The sequence below is a fragment of the Falco punctatus genome (genome assembly GCF_963210335.1).
Source record: "Falco punctatus genome assembly, chromosome: 3".
Taxonomy (NCBI): domain Eukaryota; kingdom Metazoa; phylum Chordata; class Aves; order Falconiformes; family Falconidae; genus Falco; species Falco punctatus.
The window spans coordinates 35,203,982-35,222,149 of record NC_137582.1 but is presented as its reverse complement, the minus strand read 5'-3'; the positions used below and the strand labels follow the sequence as shown (position 1 = coordinate 35,222,149).

General features: G+C 39.6%; 1 protein-coding gene across 9 annotated transcripts in view; it reads left to right on the top strand.

The window, feature by feature from the left end:
• The window catches only part of RALYL (RALY RNA binding protein like), a 404,596-nt gene that overhangs the window by 312,735 nt on the left and 73,693 nt on the right, over positions 1-18,168 (top strand). For all 9 annotated transcript variants that reach the window (XM_080381891.1, XM_080381898.1, XM_080381895.1 and 6 more), the window contains one exon: positions 2,501-2,576. In XM_080381891.1, coding sequence (XP_080238017.1) covers positions 2,501-2,576 — 76 coding nt within the window. The remainder of the gene's footprint in view (positions 1-2,500; positions 2,577-18,168) is intronic.

Genomic DNA, 18,168 nt, shown 5'->3' with positions numbered 1-18,168 from the left:
TACTTGATTAAAATAAAGGGAACACATAACAAACATCCCCTAGTCTTCTACACTACCTGTCTTTGTTAAAAGTAGGTGTTGTAGAGCTGCAAACATAGGTCTACAAGAATAATCAAGATAGTATTGATCTGTCCTAGAAGGATGTGAAAAAGTTTTTGAAGTCCTTTAATGTTCATATCCCTAAGAATAGTGACCGGGGCTGTAGCTCTGAAAGCGAAGCAGATGAGAGACATTAAAAATATGTGAAGATGAATCCCACAGCCTCAGGTTTTTCCCAGAAACAGGTTATCATTCTACTTTTTTTCCTAAAATCTGACCTAGTTGTAGTAGGAGATGCTGAAAATTAATACAGTCAATGACCTTAAGGCTGACATATTAAAATAGTGTAAAAAGGTCTAATTATCATAAAGGTCACAGGATAAAAAATTCGTTCTAATTCTGTTACTTTCAGGAGCCAATGGAAATGCATCACAGCTATCAAAATTCCTTAGGTGCTTTCAGAAATGTTTGACGTTTACTTTGTTGGGTCAACACAAGTAGAATCTATTTCTTTAAATAAGGGAATCATAGCTGAATTTTTAACAACCATGGAAAAGGAAGATTAATTTTAATTTTAATTTAATAAACTTGCTTAAAATTAAGGGCAGGAAAGCATTTCAGGGATGTATGAAAACTGTCTCCCAATATTAATCCAACTTCAGAGAGATAAGTAAATCAAGAAACAATATCTTATGGAAACCTCTGATTTAAGAGTGATACAGCTCCTACAAAAGGAACTACAATCAGATTTACTTCTAAAATGCTTTATATAGAGAAAATTTTACCAAAATATATATTTTATTTGAAATAGTTCTACACAAAAAAATCTTCATTTCATATAAATATATGAATTTACATATATTTTTATATATATAATTCTAAATAAAATATCAAATCTAATTGGAAAATATATTTAAAATTCTTTTAAATATATGAAGAATGAAATTTCCAATATAAAAATCTTTTCTGCCAAAAAATCTGAGGGGGACACATTTTCAATGTTTCTGGTTGTTAAAAAAAGTCAAATGAATTGTTTTTTCCACGTTATGTGAAATAAGAGTATCTGGAAAGTAAGTCTCAAGCTTTTACTGTGGCTTTTCAAGTCAACAATAATTTAAATCAAAACGTCTGGGCTTTTAGCACCACTGCACTGGGCAGTGGTGCTTCCTCATTCTACACCTCAGCTTTATTCTTTTCTTTTCCCTCCACTACACTCAATTTCAGGTTAAACATAGACTTTACCAAGAACATGTGCTTCCTTGAAAGTCTTGATTTCCAGGTGATTCCATGGTAAATGGGATACATTGTTCTGTCACAGAAATTTTACACTGTAATAACTCTGATGATTTTGTTGAATGTTACTTTTTTTTTGTATATTAGTGAAACTGCAGAAGATTTAGCTGCAGCATCACTCAGATGGCATGGATTTTGTTTCCTAATCAGAAGTTTTATCTTATCCATGTGATTAGTTGTAATGTTGACTTTGCAACATTCAATCGGAGAATGGGGAGCTTTTTAATATAGGTTTGCAATTATATAGGAAGCTTCCTAGGCTCAGGCAAGGTATTCTCCACAGAAAAGTCTGTGCTTCTTTCTCCATGAGTAACTGTTACAAGCAATCAAAATTATGGACATGTAATTCCCAGTATGTCTTTGAGTATCATTCAAAAGGAGAGAGTAATTTGAGAACCAGCATGACTAGTGTCTGTATAAGCTTGACATAATTTTAAATTTCAAAGATAAATACACAGGCGTAATGTAAGTGAACTTTTAAAAAGTGTGTGCAAGATTTCTAGTGTTGTTGAGAATTTTAAGTATCTGCCTACGATAAAGCATGTGCAAAAAACAGATTTTCTCTTTCTCCATACAGTTTTGAAAGCCAGTGCAGTTCTAAACTAGAAAAAAAGAAAAAGAAAAAAATAAAAAAAAAAAAAGAAAAAAAAAAAAGGAGCTGTATTTGGGGTAGGAAATAGATACTGTCTTATTTGCTTTTGAAAAGTCACTTTTTGAGTGGATAGTGAAGTGGCAGTTAAAGACCAATGTGCATTTCTCCAGATCCTAAAGGGGAAGTCTTCAGAACCGTTATAGTCCTCCAGAACAGAATTTGATTTGAGACCATAATTTGTCTCAACATGTAAATTACCATTCAAATCTTCTTTTGTAATTGAAAGCCATTATTGGCTTCAGCTTCAAGAGTGGAAACTCATGTATGTGTAAAAAAGGTCATTTCTCTCTGTTACAAATAACTGACATTTTGCCTAAAATCCTCATGCATTACAGTAAGAATTTTTAGGAAAGTTTTATAGCATTAATTCCGAAGTGGTAAAAACTAGAAAGGTGTATTAGGTATGCTGTCCATTTTCACTGTCTATTACTCATTTTCAGTGTCTGGAAGGTGCCTTTGCAAACTCACTCTAACTTCCAGACGTTTGGCTTACTAATGTCACATGTTTGCTTTCAGATATCAACATGGCAGGAGAACCAAAACCATACAGACCAAAACCTGGCAACAAGCGGCCACTTTCAGCACTTTACAGGTAAGTGAGATTTCATATTAACTTACTACAATTCAATTTTTATTAGAAAAATTATGGTAACATGAAATGTATCTACAATGTCACTGAGGAGGCCATGAAAGAGACAAAGGAATTTTTTTCCATTCACTCTTTGTTGTTCATACAAAATAAAATCAAGATCTTGTACACACCAAAAAGTTTTGTATATGAGTGAGAGCCAGTATTGTATTGTCTGACACTACATGTATCTGTTGACTTATTCTGGAGCAAGATGTTCTAACTGCCAGGGAAAAACTCAGATATGATGCTTGTCTTAAAAATTAACTTATACTAACTAGAAGTAAGCCCAGCAAACTAAATTCCTGACTTATACTTAGATTCATATGCATATATTACAATATGCATATAATGCCCTTCTTTTGTTTGGAAACAAACACCAGAGTTTGCTGTAAAGACAGAAAATACTTAGTATATTTAAATTAAAATACAGTCATTCAGAAAAATAGATAAAACTAAACTAGGTAGACCAGAATTTTATTTCTTAGTGAAAATACCTTGTTTTACTGAGGCCAAAAAGCTGGTCTCTGCCTTCTCAGTATTCACACCATGGATGCCTTTTGCCAGTGCAAGAAAAATCCAGAATAAGGGGCTGCAGCTTTAAACTGTTAGAGGTATTACACATATAGTCTTGCTATACTAAAAAGCTATTTGAAGAAATATTTGACAGTGATACTTCTTTAGGATGAAGTAGCAGAATACAATTGCCTTGGACAGGTTTTGTTCCAGGGAAGTTAAAGCCACTGGGGTTGTTCTTGGTGAACACTGAGAGGTGTAAGACCCCCATCAAAATGCTCAGTCTGGAATTCAAGCTTTGAATTTAAATATGTGTTGCATTAAAAATATATTTATTTATGTGTTTATGCACTGTTAATTTAATTTTCCTTCCACAATTCCTTTTACTTTTTCTAAAGTGAAAAGGGAAGTGCAGGAGAAGAGAAGCAGACTTTAGGCCCATATAAAAATATACTGTTTAACAAAATTATAATGAAGTGCACAATAAAAATATAAATCCGTCATTTACTAAGCCTACTGACAAAAAGACTGATGTGGTGATTTGTGAAGCGTTTATTAATGTCCTTACTTTTAGTACTACAATCAATATTCTTTTTTGTTTGGTTTTGGGTTTTTTTTAATTGAGTGATATTTCAGTTTTTAATCTTTATGCTTTATTGCTTGGATATTACCTGGTTCTTGTGGCTTTTTTTATTTGCAGGGATCAGTGAAATAACTAATAATTTCAGAGCAACAGAACTGGTTTCTCATTGATTAGTGTGTCAAGGGTGAGAACCAACTTCTAACAAGATTGTACTTCTTTCTTGGGTGTTCAGGAGGGCATTGGTAGTGTCTTTGTCCTACTCCCAGGTACCTTTTTTCATATAGCTTGTACAAACTTGAAAAAAACCCACTTTTTTTTCCAAATCAATTAAGCTTAGCAAAGCATTACAGATTGTTAGGGGGATTGACAGGCAAACATGCACACATGAATTTCTGCTCAATAAACCTCTCTTCTCAGAGAAGTACTACAGAATATATGTTCCAGATACATTAAAGGAGTTAGTGCTGATTTGTACTGTGGCTGAAATGCAGATAGACTGTCTCTGAGAACAACAGGTCAGCAATGAAATCAGACACATCTGAACAGGACTTTTTCAAGTCTGATGTGGTCCAAAAGCTTCAGATGGAAATTCAAGGGTTAGATCTCAGAATGAGACAGTCAGGAGCATTTATATCTGAACCTGCATGGTACATAATAGTAACGTAAAATGTTATCATAGTTGTCCTCAGCTGAAGTGATAGAAATATTCTTTTTGGAAATAATAACCCCTGCTTTATTATTACTCTCACCCGCATGCTATTAAGTGCTGTAGGTGTTACTGGTAGCCATGGTCCACTGTGTCCCTGTGTCAGTATTTCAAAAGATTTTTGAAGGTGTTCTGTGCTTTCTGGCATTTATATGTACTTCTAGCTCTGCGCTTGTGAATGGTTTCCCATAAGTACTTGTTCTACAGACAAGATGGGGATAAGAGAGAGACCTGTAGAAAGTTATGAGGGAACTTCAAAGAGTCTTAGGTTGTTGTCGCATGCCAGTCTGAGACCGGAGTGTGGTTCTGTTTGTATTCTCAGGAACAGAATTAAGACTCAAAACTGAGTCAAGAGCCGAGGAGCTTTATTTGACCAACAATAAATCTGTGAATGCAAAGGGAGAGAGAGAGATAAAGAGAGAAAGAAAGGAAAGAAAGAAGGAAAAAAAAGGAAAGAGTCCAGAGCGATAGCTACCACCTTGGAGCTGCGGTGTCCTGACAGTCCGATTCGTTTTCAAGTCCAGTGGGGGAACGTTCCATCCCATGTTGGTTGGTTCCGTTTATGTAGAGTTGTTACAAGCTGTTCTGCTCAACCACACCCCCCACCCGGCAATGGTGTACATGCCCAACATTCCTCTGGGCCTCCAGGCACCTTGACCCCCCTCACCCCAAGTCTGGGCACATGCACAGGGGTTTGGTTAAGTATTGCAGGATCAGCCTTCCCCACGTTGCTCCACGGCATCAGTTGGTTTTCTCCTTTAACAAGGTATAGATAAATCTCTGCTGTGGCAGTGGTGTTTTCTTCCTGCCTTAAATCTCTTCTGTGGCAGTGTTGTTATCTTCCTGCCTTAGCAATGTATTCACTGTGGTGATGGCATGAGTTTAGCAGTGTTGAGACAACACATCTGCTGTGGCGATGGTGGGCCTCACCCACAGTCTCTCACACCTCCCCGTGGCTCAACATTGCTAACTTATGAATGGTTCTCTGAGGTGGCATGAATGATAGAGCAGAGAAAGGAGGAAGGAATAGAGGTAACACGTACCACAATAATTAACAACATCTAATAACTAACAACATCTCTAGTAAACTAGCATTACAAAACCAAAATTTGTTACAACCTTGTTTCATGGTCCCTGATTTCAGGAGCAAAAGAAGAAGAAAAAGGGTTACAAGGGCAATTACAAGGTGTGCATTCACAAGGGCAAGTAATAAGTATAATCATAAAAATTACAGCAATATTTAGCAAAACAAAGGTTGCAAAACAAATTGGTACAAGAACATACAGGTATTCCATTATTTCCTGCAAATTTGACAACGCGAAGCGATTGCAGTCCACGTGGTCTACACGGTCTGCAGCCCTGCTCTGCCAAAGCTGGGATCAGAATATGCAGTAGCAGAAATAGATTTCCATGTCCCCTTAGCTTAATGCGCATGTACCATCTGGGTCTAGAAACTTCTGTCGTGAATTTAGGTAAAAGAAAATAAAGAATAACACTCTGCAACATGTTGAATCAAATGTATAAAACATGGAATGATACATCATAAAAACATCAGCATAGCAAGACCACATAACAAATAATAAAAAACCCAAACATTTTTTAGCACATATAAGGTTTGTTTGTGGGGGTTGAGAGTCAGGAGCCGGGAGGTGGGCATTTTAAAAGGGTAAATTTTCATGCCCCTTTAAGGCTGGGTCCAAGTTGTGGCTGCGCATGCGTTTTTCATTGTGCAGGCAAGCCTTAATTTTGGTCAGGGTGTTAGCCTGAAACTTGACCAGGAGGGTCATGGACCAGCTTGCTCGTCCCACCACAAACAATCCTTGCCATTTTGAGAAGATGGGAGCAGGAGATGACACACTGCACAGCTTTGCTGTTCGGCCTTTGCATTTTTGTGATTATGGCAACCATCAGTATGTATTTCTGTGAGTGCTTTTGGTCACACCGGTACAGAAGAGTGCAATCTCCTCTTCGCAATTCTTCCCAAGTAGTGGATCTCATGGAATACCAAAACAAAGTGTGGGAGATTGTGTTATAAACAAAAGAAAAATATTAATCTCCAGCAAAGTTACCATGTGACCCGTTATTCATTCCTGTTCATCTTCGTCACCTCGTGAAGAAAACACCAAGGACCAGGTACAGAGTATCGTGGAGGAAACAGAAGAAGTTACCACCCCAACATTATTAGGGACTGTGCTGGACTCATGAGTGAAGAAGTCTCCGGGCTGGGTTTTTTTTTTCATCACATGAGACTTTGCTGGGTTGTTATTCTGTTATCCAGTCTCTAGTTCTTGTTTGTTAATAAATTGTTATTTGTTGTTTACTGGCTGTCGAGTAGTTCATTGAATTTATTTTGTGTCCAACACACAGTTTTCAAATTAAATCAAAAGGGTTGGGTAAGATATATATATAATAATAACAACCTATAAAAGAAAACTAAAATAATTATTATAGCTATATGTTCTACTTAAGTAACAATAAGAATCAATATTATTTAAATGAACTATAAATACTTATAGTTTCTTAACACATTCTTTTTGAACATGCATCACTATCGTGGTTAGACTATAGGGATTTCATATGTGCGGTCTTTCCAGATTGTTCCAGTACATTCTGTGGGGTTTAAAATTATGCTCAAAAGCATACACAGATCATTCATGTGATAAAAGATGGCTACCGAGTGTCCAGATGAAATCCCAGACCCATTTGCTGAGCTTGCCACTCTGGTAAGTTTGCTAACAGTAACATTTATGGCAGTATAGCCAAACGACAGGGCTTTGATTTCAATGTAATGTTTTCTCACCATTAGATTGCCACATCACTTGCCAGGGAGGAAAGGTCTAGAGCGTGCATTTCCCCCTCTAAGCATTCTGTAAGGTGGGTGTTTTCAAAACGTTTAACCTAGATGGTTATTCATAAAGGGGATCAAAACCTTTCTTTTTCTCTTTTTGTTGTTTAGGCAGAGGGTCTGTGTCACACAACAAGAGCTTATGGCTGAGGTGGAAAAATATAAAAAGCATTACAATATCCTCATCTATGCTTTTCTAGCAGTTTCCTTCTTTGCTTTTTTAGTTTTATTTTTAACCAGTCTACATCGTTATATGAATTGTAAATAGGCAATTATTGTTACCTTTTCCAATATATGTGTAACATATATACCTATTAAACAAAAATTAAACTTATAACATAACAATGATATACTAAACATCCTATAAATATTAACAAGGCAAATACTGATGGAGCCACACAGATGATCAGCAGCTTCATATGGGTTTTTCTTTTTTCAGGTAGGCTCCAGAGTCCTCACCTAGAAAAGAAAAGAAAAATAGACAGGGTTCCTTCAAAGGAACCAGAAGTAAATTGTTATTAGAAGGACGGAGCAATCCACCTGGTGTTGATTTTATATTCTTTTCCATGAGCATCTTTGGCTTTCCAAGCATATTTATTAAGAGGTCCAGTGAGCATGAGAGGAACGGCTCCAATGGCTGGCATTTCTACCAACAGAGGCTGTCCAGGAGAAAAAACTCGTTCTCCGGGAATACTGAGAGTCTGAGACTTTGGGTTCAAAGTCAGGGATTTAGGACAAAAGGCATTCAGTCGAGGACATCCATTTATTCCCCAGCAATCATTAACTTGGGTAACTGCATCCCAAAGGCATTCCACCCAATGTGGCTTGTGAGGTCTCAGAAATCATTTTAAGAGTCCATTAGTTCATTCTACTATCCCATTAGCTTGGGGATAATATGGGGTGTGGAATACCCACTTGATTCTCTCTTCCCTCACCCACTCCTGCACTGTGGCAGCAGTAAAATTACTGCCATTGTCTGACTGAAGGGAATAAGGTTTTGGGGAGAAAACTAAACCAAATCTTCAGGGCTCGCACTGTATTTCCCCCAGTCACTTATGGAAATGCTTCAGCTTGAACTAGGCCAGAAATCACTTCCACGCCTACTAATACGTACTGCTTCCCTTCTGACCTTGTAATTTATCTGCCAAGTTTCCCAGAGACACTTTTTATCTCTCAAATGAAGGGTGGAATCTTCCATAGGGTGTCACTCTAGTCGGAGCCTGCACTGTTCACAAGCTGAAATACAGGTTTTGAAAGTTTCCCGAGTGACAGGCCAACCTCTGGCATGTGCCTCTTTGTATAAATCATTATACCCTGAATGACCACACTTAACGTGTAGCCATTCCAAAAGTCTGTCCCAGTTTTCCCCGGTTTGATTTTCCTGTTGCAAAGGGGCAATTCTGGCCAGCTCATCTGCCCTGTTATTCCATTCGCCTGCCAGTGCCCCTTTCCTGGTGAGACGGTACCCATGCTACCTCAAAATCCCCATGTTTGGCAATATCTAATATTTTTTGCCACTTCTCCTTTTGCCACACTGGCACTTGGTTTACTTCCCAGTTATTCAGTTCCCAAAAAGGGAGCCATTCCGTGCATCCTTTGAACACTGCAAACCAGTCAGTGTAAATATACACCGGAGTCTTAACCCCTTGCTTGCTATTAAACACACTCTACACTGCCACTAACTCTCCCACTTGAGCACTGCCCTCACCTTCGGTAATAATTTCCCTGTCACCATCTACATTAATAGCTACAGCTCGGTATCTCCATTGTTTACCCTCTCTCTTAGCAGAGGCATCTGTAAACCACACATTCTGCAACTCCTCCAAAAAAGCAGGAGTGATTTTTACCACAGAAAGGGGAGGGGTATCCCCCTCCAGGGAATTTGTTACTTGGATATTTAACTGTTTAGGGGTGCCTTCAGTGACAGTAAAGACACTACAATGATGTTCAATCTTAGCATACCATTTTCTCACAATATTTCTTTGGGCCACCCCATCAGCAGGGGGCAGTTCCTGCTAACACAGGTTTAATTACCTTAAAAGGTCCCCTCAAAATTAGAGGCTGTTGGCGTATGGTTCGCTCTGCTTCTCCAAGAGCAACACTCACTACAAACAATCCTTTTTCCCAATTAGAGTACTGTTTCTCAGCATCCTTAAAGCTCCTGGAGTAAAATCCGATTGGGCAGGTAGGACCTTCTGGTCCTTTTTGCCAAAAATGAATCAACAATCCTGAGTGTGCAAACCTCCACTCAATCTGAACAGGGTCAGTGGGATGAATAGGACCCAAAGTCTGGTGGGTGTTTGATTCGAACACCAAAAGCTGTAACACTTCATCCTGGGCTGGAGCCCATTCCCAAGCTACTCCTTTTCGCAGCAGGTCATATAAGGGCCCTGCGATTATTGCAGTCTGGAATGTTTTTTTCCAAAAGACCAATAAGCGTAAAGCATGCTGCAGCTTCTTTTTATTTTCTGGAATTTTAACTGCTCTAGTGTCGAAAGGGTGTCCTGAGGAATACAGGCTGAACCTCCTCTCCACCATATCCCTAAAAATTTCACTTAATTTGCAGGAGTTTGTATCTTTTCCTCTGGTATCTGGAGTCCCAGAGACTCTAAGCCCTGTATAACCTTTCCTTGTGTCACCTGTACTGGAATAATTTGATCCCCTACTATCAAAACGTCATAGATGTATTGATAAACTCTAACTCTTGGTTCTGGGAGAATCTGGGCTAATTCTTCTGCCAAAGCATGATGTGCTAAGGTGGGAGAATGTTTATAACCCTGAAGGAGGCGAGTAAAGGTATACTGTTTTCCCTCCCATGTGAAAACAGAATGATCACGGTCCTCTTCTTGCAGGGGAACCATGACAAACATACCTTTCACATCAATTGTGGCCATCACCGGATGAGCCTGTTCCTGAATGAGTGAGATTAGCTCAGCTATAGTAGGCACCAATGCTGTCGAGGGACCAGTGTTTGCATTAAATCGATGATAATCTACAGTCAGTCTCCACTTCCCATTTGACTTATGAACTGGCCACACTGGGGAATTGTATGGGGAGTGGGTGAATGTTAAAACGCCCTGTTGCTTAAAATCCTCAATCACAGGAGCTATACCCTCCTGGGCCCCTAATGACAAGGGACAGGGTTTCACATTAGTCATCCTGGAAGGGGGAAGGGTAGGTGCTGCTTGCAACAGGCACGCTTCTTCCCAGGACATTTCTAATTCTCTGATCTGAGGAATGCCAAAGGACCATGGATTCCCCTGGGTATCATACCACTGTCTGCCCTTCAATATATCTATACTCAAAAGATTTGTCAGAAAAGGGCCTATTGCAACCAATGTTAAGTGGGTCTGCCTCCCCAGGCAACCGTAATGTTACCAAGGCCATAGGTACTGATTGAGTTTTCCCTGAAGCATATAAGACAATTAGGTTTTTAGACTAAGTCAAAATTCCACATTGCTTTGCCTCACCCTGCATCAGTGCAGTGATTTGTGCTCCTGTGTTAATGACCATGGGGCTCGATGGTTGCCAGTAGTTAAAAACACACCTGGACCCCAGTATCCTTCTGCTTCCTTCTCTGACAACAAAATCCCATCCCCTCTGGACAAGGACACTTTCCAAACATATTCTGTTTCAGATTCCTTTGGAGTCCTTGCAAAATCGTTCCTTAATTTTGCTAACTCAGTCGCTGTAAACAGAGCCTTTTGGGTAACAATCTGGGGACAAGTGTCGTTGTCTGTCTCATATAAATACTCAGTCTTAACTAGCGGATACAAGTGAGGAGGGTTTTCTGCTGCCTCTTTTGCTCTCTGTAAATCCCCCTGGGGATATATTTGTCTAATCCCTTTCTCTGTTAACTTCGACTTCATCTCCTGAAATGAGTCCCTTTCTTTCCACAATTCTTCTCTTAATGTTTCTTTTAGCAAAGCATTCTGGTTTCTCTCCTCTTCTAATAGCTGTTTTGTCTCCTCTAACTGCTCTCTCAGTGTTTTAACTGCCATTTTCAAGGAATCTACCATGGCATCATCTTGACACAATCTTTGGCTCCCATCTTCCATGGCTGCTGCCAAACTTGCTCCTAAAACTACATAAATTATGGATTTTCCCTTCCCAGGCCTAACTTTAGCCTTCTTCTGCAATACAATGATCCTATACACTATAGTCTGCGGTTGGAACCACTGATTTTTTGCCCATTCTCATCCTTGGGGAGCTGAGCAAGCATGATAGGTTCCCAAAAAGTCATCCAGTTTATATAAATCTCTGCCCCATACTTCAGTGGGGGAAACATTACAAACACCTCTAGAAGTGTGGGCACCCATTTCACCAAAAAGGGGTTATTTCATCCTCAGAAGGCCTCACTGGAAATTCTCTACTACTACCCGCCCCTTCACTCTCAGGAAGTCACACTTTTAAACTTTTTCAGAGACTCACCTCTCGTTCGATTCTATTGCTTCATCCTTCTCCAGCTGTTTTCCTCACAGACAAACAGAACCGCGGATCCGGACTCTGCACTCACTTTGTACCAAGGTACATCTCAGGCACAAACACACACAAGAGTCTCTCATAAAGAATCTGGCACTTTCTGTGTCACCGAAAATCCTGTCCATGACACAATTACAATGTCGCATGCCAGTCTGAGACCAGAGTGTGGTTCTGTTTGTACTCTCAGGAACAGAATTAAGACTCAAAACTGAGTCAAGAGCCGAGGAACTTTATTTGACCAACAATAAATCTGTGAATGCAAAGGGAGAGAGAGAGATAAAGAGAGAAAGAAAGGAAAGAAAGAAGGAAAAAAAAGGAAAGAGTCCAGAGCGATAGCTACCACCTTGGAGCTGTGGCGTCCTGACAGTCCGATTCGTTTTCAAGTCCAGTGGGGGAACGTTCCATCCCATGTTGGTTGGTTCCGTTTATGTAGAGTTGTTACAAGCTGTTCTGCTCAACCACACCCCCCACCCGGCAATGGTGTACATGCCCAACATTCCTCTGGGCCTCCAGGCACCTTGACCCCCCTCACCCCAAGTCTGGGCACATGCACAGGGGTTTGGTTAAGTATTGCAGGATCAGCCTTCCCCACGTTGCTCCACGGCATCAGTTGGTTTTCTCCTTTAACAAGGTATAGATAAATCTCTGCTGTGGCAGTGGTGTTTTCTTCCTGCCTTAAATCTCTTCTGTGGCAGTGTTGTTATCTTCCTGCCTTAGCAATGTATTCACTGTGGTGATGGCATGAGTTTAGCAGTGTTGAGACAACACATTTGCTGTGGTGATGGTGGGCCTCACCCACAGTCTCTCACAGTTGTGTCCTTTCATGGATCTAGTACAGACAATTTCTCTGGAAGATTATAAGAAGCTTTTCTGAGCAACTAGCAAGCCTTCATTCGATAGTAATGGAGAAATTCTGTTATCTCAGTATCTGCTAGCATAATAGTATATAGGGAGATCAATAGCTTACAGAGTTCTTGATAACATTGCAAACATTTACTAATTTCAAAACATTGTACTGGATCTGGCTGGGATGGAGTTAACTTTCTTTACAGGATCTCATATGGTGCCATGTTTCAGATTTATTATAAAAACACACCAGTTTTTGGCTGTTGCTGAACAGCATTTGCACAGCCTCAAGACTTTGTCTTTTTCCTATTCTGCCTTCCCAGTGAGTAGGTTGGGAGTAGGCAAGTTGGGAAGGAATACAGCTGAGACAGTTGACCCAAACTGACCAAAGGGATATTCTATATCATAAAATAACATGCTCAGAAACAAAAACTGGGGATTTTTTACCTTCCAAAGTAGCTGCTGCTTGGAGACTGCCTGGGCTGCCTGTGGGAGGTAGAAAGTAATTGCCTTTGCATCACTTGGTTTTTTCCCTTCTTCTTTCCATAATTAGACCACATTTATGTCAACCCATGAGGCTTTATAGCTTTTACTCTTTCTACTATTTCCTTCAACCTGAAAGTGGACAATGGTAGAGGATTGAGACTGCAACTGTGTGGGTGCTTAGCTGCTGGCCAGCGTCAACCCACAAGGTGGAGAAAGTTAAGAAGGATGTGGTTATTTTAGATTTGATTTTGACTAAGAGAAGCATTGGTTAAAAATTTAGTTATCACAAAATATTCACTGTGAAAAGGGAAAACTGAGAGCAATAGAAATAGGATAATGGACTTCAGAAAGGACAGACTTCAATGAGCTCAGAGAACTTGTAAGTAGGATATCTTAGAAAGAAATTTTAGGGACAAAAGGAGTGCAGAAAATCTTGCACTGACTGTGCTTAAGGTAGAATAAAGAAATAATACAACAGCATCAAGTTTCTTTAACATCCTGAAAAGTGAAAAGGAATTGCACAAAATATGGAATCAAAACCCCATGACTGAAATGAGTAGAAAAGAACAGCAGAGTCATCTAACAACAGGATGTCAGAAAGGCTAAGGCACAGAACATATAAAAGGCACAAAAAGATTGTCAGAGTAACTTACTCTGTTTTTTTATACTGCTGTTACTTAGCGAGAAAGGAGAGCAGACAGTTGATGATACAGAAAAGGCTTGTATTGCTTTAGTAAAAGAGGTTAGCTGACCAGCTATTTAAGAAAATCAATTTTAACCAGAGGGTATGGAATAACAGAATTGGCTAACCAGAATTTGAATAAGTGAATTCAATGGAAATGGTATGATGAGATTCACCCTAGAGTGTTTAAAGTACTAAGTGAATCTCTGTGTGGACTATTAGGGATTGTTTTCAAAAACCTATGGAGGTCTTGTAAGGCAGAAAAGCAGTGGGTGTGGACAGTCATTATTTTAAGAAGAGGAAGACCCAGAAAATTATCAGGTCAGCCCAGCTTCGATTCCCAGAAATGTACTAGAACAAATTATTAAACAATCAATTTATCAACACCTAGAGGATAATAAGATGGTAAAAATAATTAGGAGCAAATTATGTTGAAGCAATATAATTTACTTCTCTGACAAGATAGCTGATTTAGTGGATAAACAGGAAACAGTAGATGTGCTATATGGCCATTTAAACAAGCTTTGACACTTACCACATGTGGAGTTTTCATAAGCATGTTCAGGAAACTTGGCTAGAAAAAACTGTCTTAATGTAGACATCTAATGGAAAAACTGACTGTATACAACACAGTATGAAGGATAGAAACTATTGCTTGTTCAGTCTCCTTTGTTACATATTTTAAGAGTATTTTTGGATATTTGAGACACATTTAAGAATTTTTAAGGTAACTAAGCAGAAGCTCTGCACAGGGTTGCACAATTTTGTTTATTGTGAAGTGTTTGAGGCTTCAAACTTGTTCAAAGTGCTCTGCATCTCTGAAGAGAAACCTGCATTACATTTATGCTGGATACACGTAAGTAATTAATACAGAAAAACTGATGTCTATAATGTGTTATACCCATATAATTTGCTTGTGTCCAAGTCATTAAATCCACTCTTGCCTGGAATAGTATAAAAATAATTAGTCATGCCTCAGTTCCTGATCTACATTCTTTTTTTTATTCTTTATAGTTTTATAATCTGTGTGGAAATAATTGCATTTAATCTCACCTATGTGAAATTTAGCATGAGCCTAAATGTGAGGCACATATTTTTTTTTTCAGCTGTAGGAACTAGATGACAGACAGATAAGCACGTATCTTCTCTTCTTCGACTTATACATCCAGTCATTCACATATCCAGATTCTTCTTTGTTCTTCAGTTTACTATTCCACTTATACTTCTTCTTTATACATCTCTAGCATTCCTGGTACAGTTCAGAGGAAAAAAAATATGCCAATACTGAGAATTTAAAAGGCATCATGGACCTAATGAATTCAGCAAAAATTTTTGCCATTCACTAGACTTGAATTTACCTCCATTTCTTCTTCTTCTCTCTTAAATGTAATTTAATACCCTAATTCCTACCAGATGAAGATCCCATTAATCACAGCCCTCGACTGCTGGAGAACAGACTTGCACTGCTTGGAATAACCCCACGCAACACTGTCCCAAAGAAAAGAGGGACCCAAGAGAGCTGACTGTTTTCCAAGGATCATGTCCTTAAAGTCCAAGCACGGTTCATCCTGATGAACATGAAATCATGCGAAGGTAGCAGGTGGCCTGCATAGATGAACAAGAAGCTCTTGAAAAAATTAAAACTTAAAAAAGTGACATACAAATGTGGAAGTACCAACAGGTCACCTGGGAACTATATAGAGACCCTGTCTAGGCATGCAGGGACACGGTTAGAGTGCTGTGGAAGCAGGTCAATGTCATTGTGAAGCCACCCAATCCAGAATAAAAGAATTTCTATTTTGAATTAGGCCTTAAAAATACTTGGAGGACAGAAAGATTTAGGCTTTGCTTCTGAAAGCTGCTAAACACATTATTAACTTCAAGCATACTCATTGAACAACTACAGATATGCTTAGGGTAGTGCTCAGGAATCTAACATAACTGTTAGCTCCAGCAGCATTCCTGCTGATTTGCATTGCTGTTCAGTATGTGAAGGGGGGACCTACATCCCAGAAGGTTCAAATTTGTTGTGAATTTCCTTTTTTAGCACAGCATTTCTGCAGAAAAACAACTGTCTGACAGATCTGTATCTTAAAATTATTTTACATCTTCTTATTTGGGTCTAGCCTCAAGCAGAAATTAATTTTACTTGCTAATCTTCATATCTTTGAAAGACAAGGTGAAGATTAAAGGTGCTGACACAAATGTGTTAAAGCACTCTTTGGGAGCATTGTTGTGGTAAATTAAAGGATCATGAGTTGTCTTTTTAATTTAGTGGTGTTTTGATTAGTATTTCACTACAGCAGTTCTGAGTCAGTATATGAAAGTCCATTTACCATTTTTTTCCTCTGGGTTTATGCTCCAACATACCAATGTAGAATCAACCACAAATACTCTGATGGACCAGCATTCTGTTTCTCTACATCATAAAAGAATATTTTAACTATTTATTGTTCATTTCAGTCCACCACCATGTTATATGAGGTGTTACATAGATGTCTGAAAGTTTTTTCTCCATTTCAGAGGTCTTTGCTGGGGTTACTAAAAGAGGACAAGGCTCTTCTAGTTCTTAACTCTGGAGGTTGCTAATGGCTCCATCCTCAGTTGCTCCAGGAGTGGGTCCGAACCCCAGGCCAGGCAGAGCAGAGCCACCACGCACACACTGCATGTGGCTTGCCTTGCCAGAGGATGGACTCACCATGTTCTGCCCACACAGCTTTTGGCACAGGGGTCACTCAGTCGTCTCTGGCACTCCTTTAGCAGTCGCAAAGATGGAGGGATTTGAGAAGGGGGCAGGGGGGACAACATCTATTGACTGTGCTACAGGCTAGCAGAATGGTGGGATTTTTAGTGGCATGAAAATGAGTGTGGCTGCTGCAGGCCCGACTGCGTGAGGTGGTGGAGGGTGGGGGGACTAGCTGGGGACCATGAGGGCCATGGGGAGCCAAAGCTAATGCAGTGATACTGGTACAACTGGGAGCAAACTACCCCAGACCACATCCGAGTCTGCTTTCTGAGAAAACTAGTTTACCAAAGATAAGCCACCCAGGAGTGAACCAATGTTTCTATAACGTGTGAAAGCTGGGAGATAGGATTTAGAAGAAAACTGGTAAAGCAAGTTACTCGGCACTGCCAGGGTATCTAGTTGCTGTCTTTGCTCTACACGATTTAATAATGCCAATGACCTATAAAAATTTCCAAAACCAACTTAGTTAAGACTAACCCATGTTTTAGTTAAGACTAACCCTCCCCATATGGGTTATTTTCACCCTTGCCAAACTCCAGGCCTCCTTAAAGGCCACAATAAGCAAAACTGGCCCTGCCTCGGTGCCACAAGTCGAGGGACCAGCGAGGAGTCACTCGGGCCCCGCTCCCCTCAGTATTCCCATCGCTGGCTGGGCATGAAGCCAGGGTTCCCTCCAGCTGAGGCACGTCCTGGAGCAACAATTAGCAGGATGGATTTAGTGGGTGGATTGACAAGACCAGCAAGTTTGGAGTGAAACCATCTCTCATCATGTTGCCCTGACTGGCAGGATCCCATCCAGGGGTGGCTGAGCTCCTGCAGCACTGTCCTTCAGAGCAGCCCTGGCAAAGGTGTCCCCTGAGGGCAAGCACTCGCCAGGCTGGTCACTGGAGGCTCAGCTTTATGGTTCAGCTCTCCCCGAGCGGTGTTAGACACCACAGCCGTTTCCCATTTCCAGCCACTTCTCTGTGTAATGCAATTGAAATGTATACTCAGCATGCTTGATTTCACATGCTACTAATTAGTCATATTAAGCAGGCTTTACAATTTTATGAGTCCCATAGCCTCTAGAGGAAATTATTCTATTTAAATGTCTAATATTAATATACTGGAAAGAGATGATCTTTTATTTACAGGATATTATTATGTTTTTATATCAAAGTTTTCTTTTTCTTTGACAAAAATACTTTATCGGTTTCCTCAGTACATTTTACTTTTATAATCTCCATCACAAAACTGATTGGATTATGTTACACATCTTGCATTTCCTTTGGTTTTGCAGTTTTATTTTACAGCAGAGGCTTAAAGAATTGCTTAGTCTTTCTCTGCTTGCTCTCTGCTTCTCAGAATTATTTTAAGATATCGTTTGTAGAGTTTGGTGTGGTTTGGTTTGCCTGTCAGTCCAGAGAGCCATCCATTATTTTGAGTTGTTTTACTGAGCACTCCTGGGTGCCCTTCTTTTCAGGAGAAAGTGTGAAAGGCACAGTAATGGGCCTCCAGGGTAGGAGGCTTCTTGAGATCATTCTTCCCTTTTGAAAGTGTAACATAAACTCAACAAATTCCGTGCCAAACAAGCTTTACTATTCTATTTGAATACTGCAGTATTTTGCATGATTGCTGCTGTAGTGTGCCGTTGGCAGTGTATTAGCAATGTGCTTTAACCTACT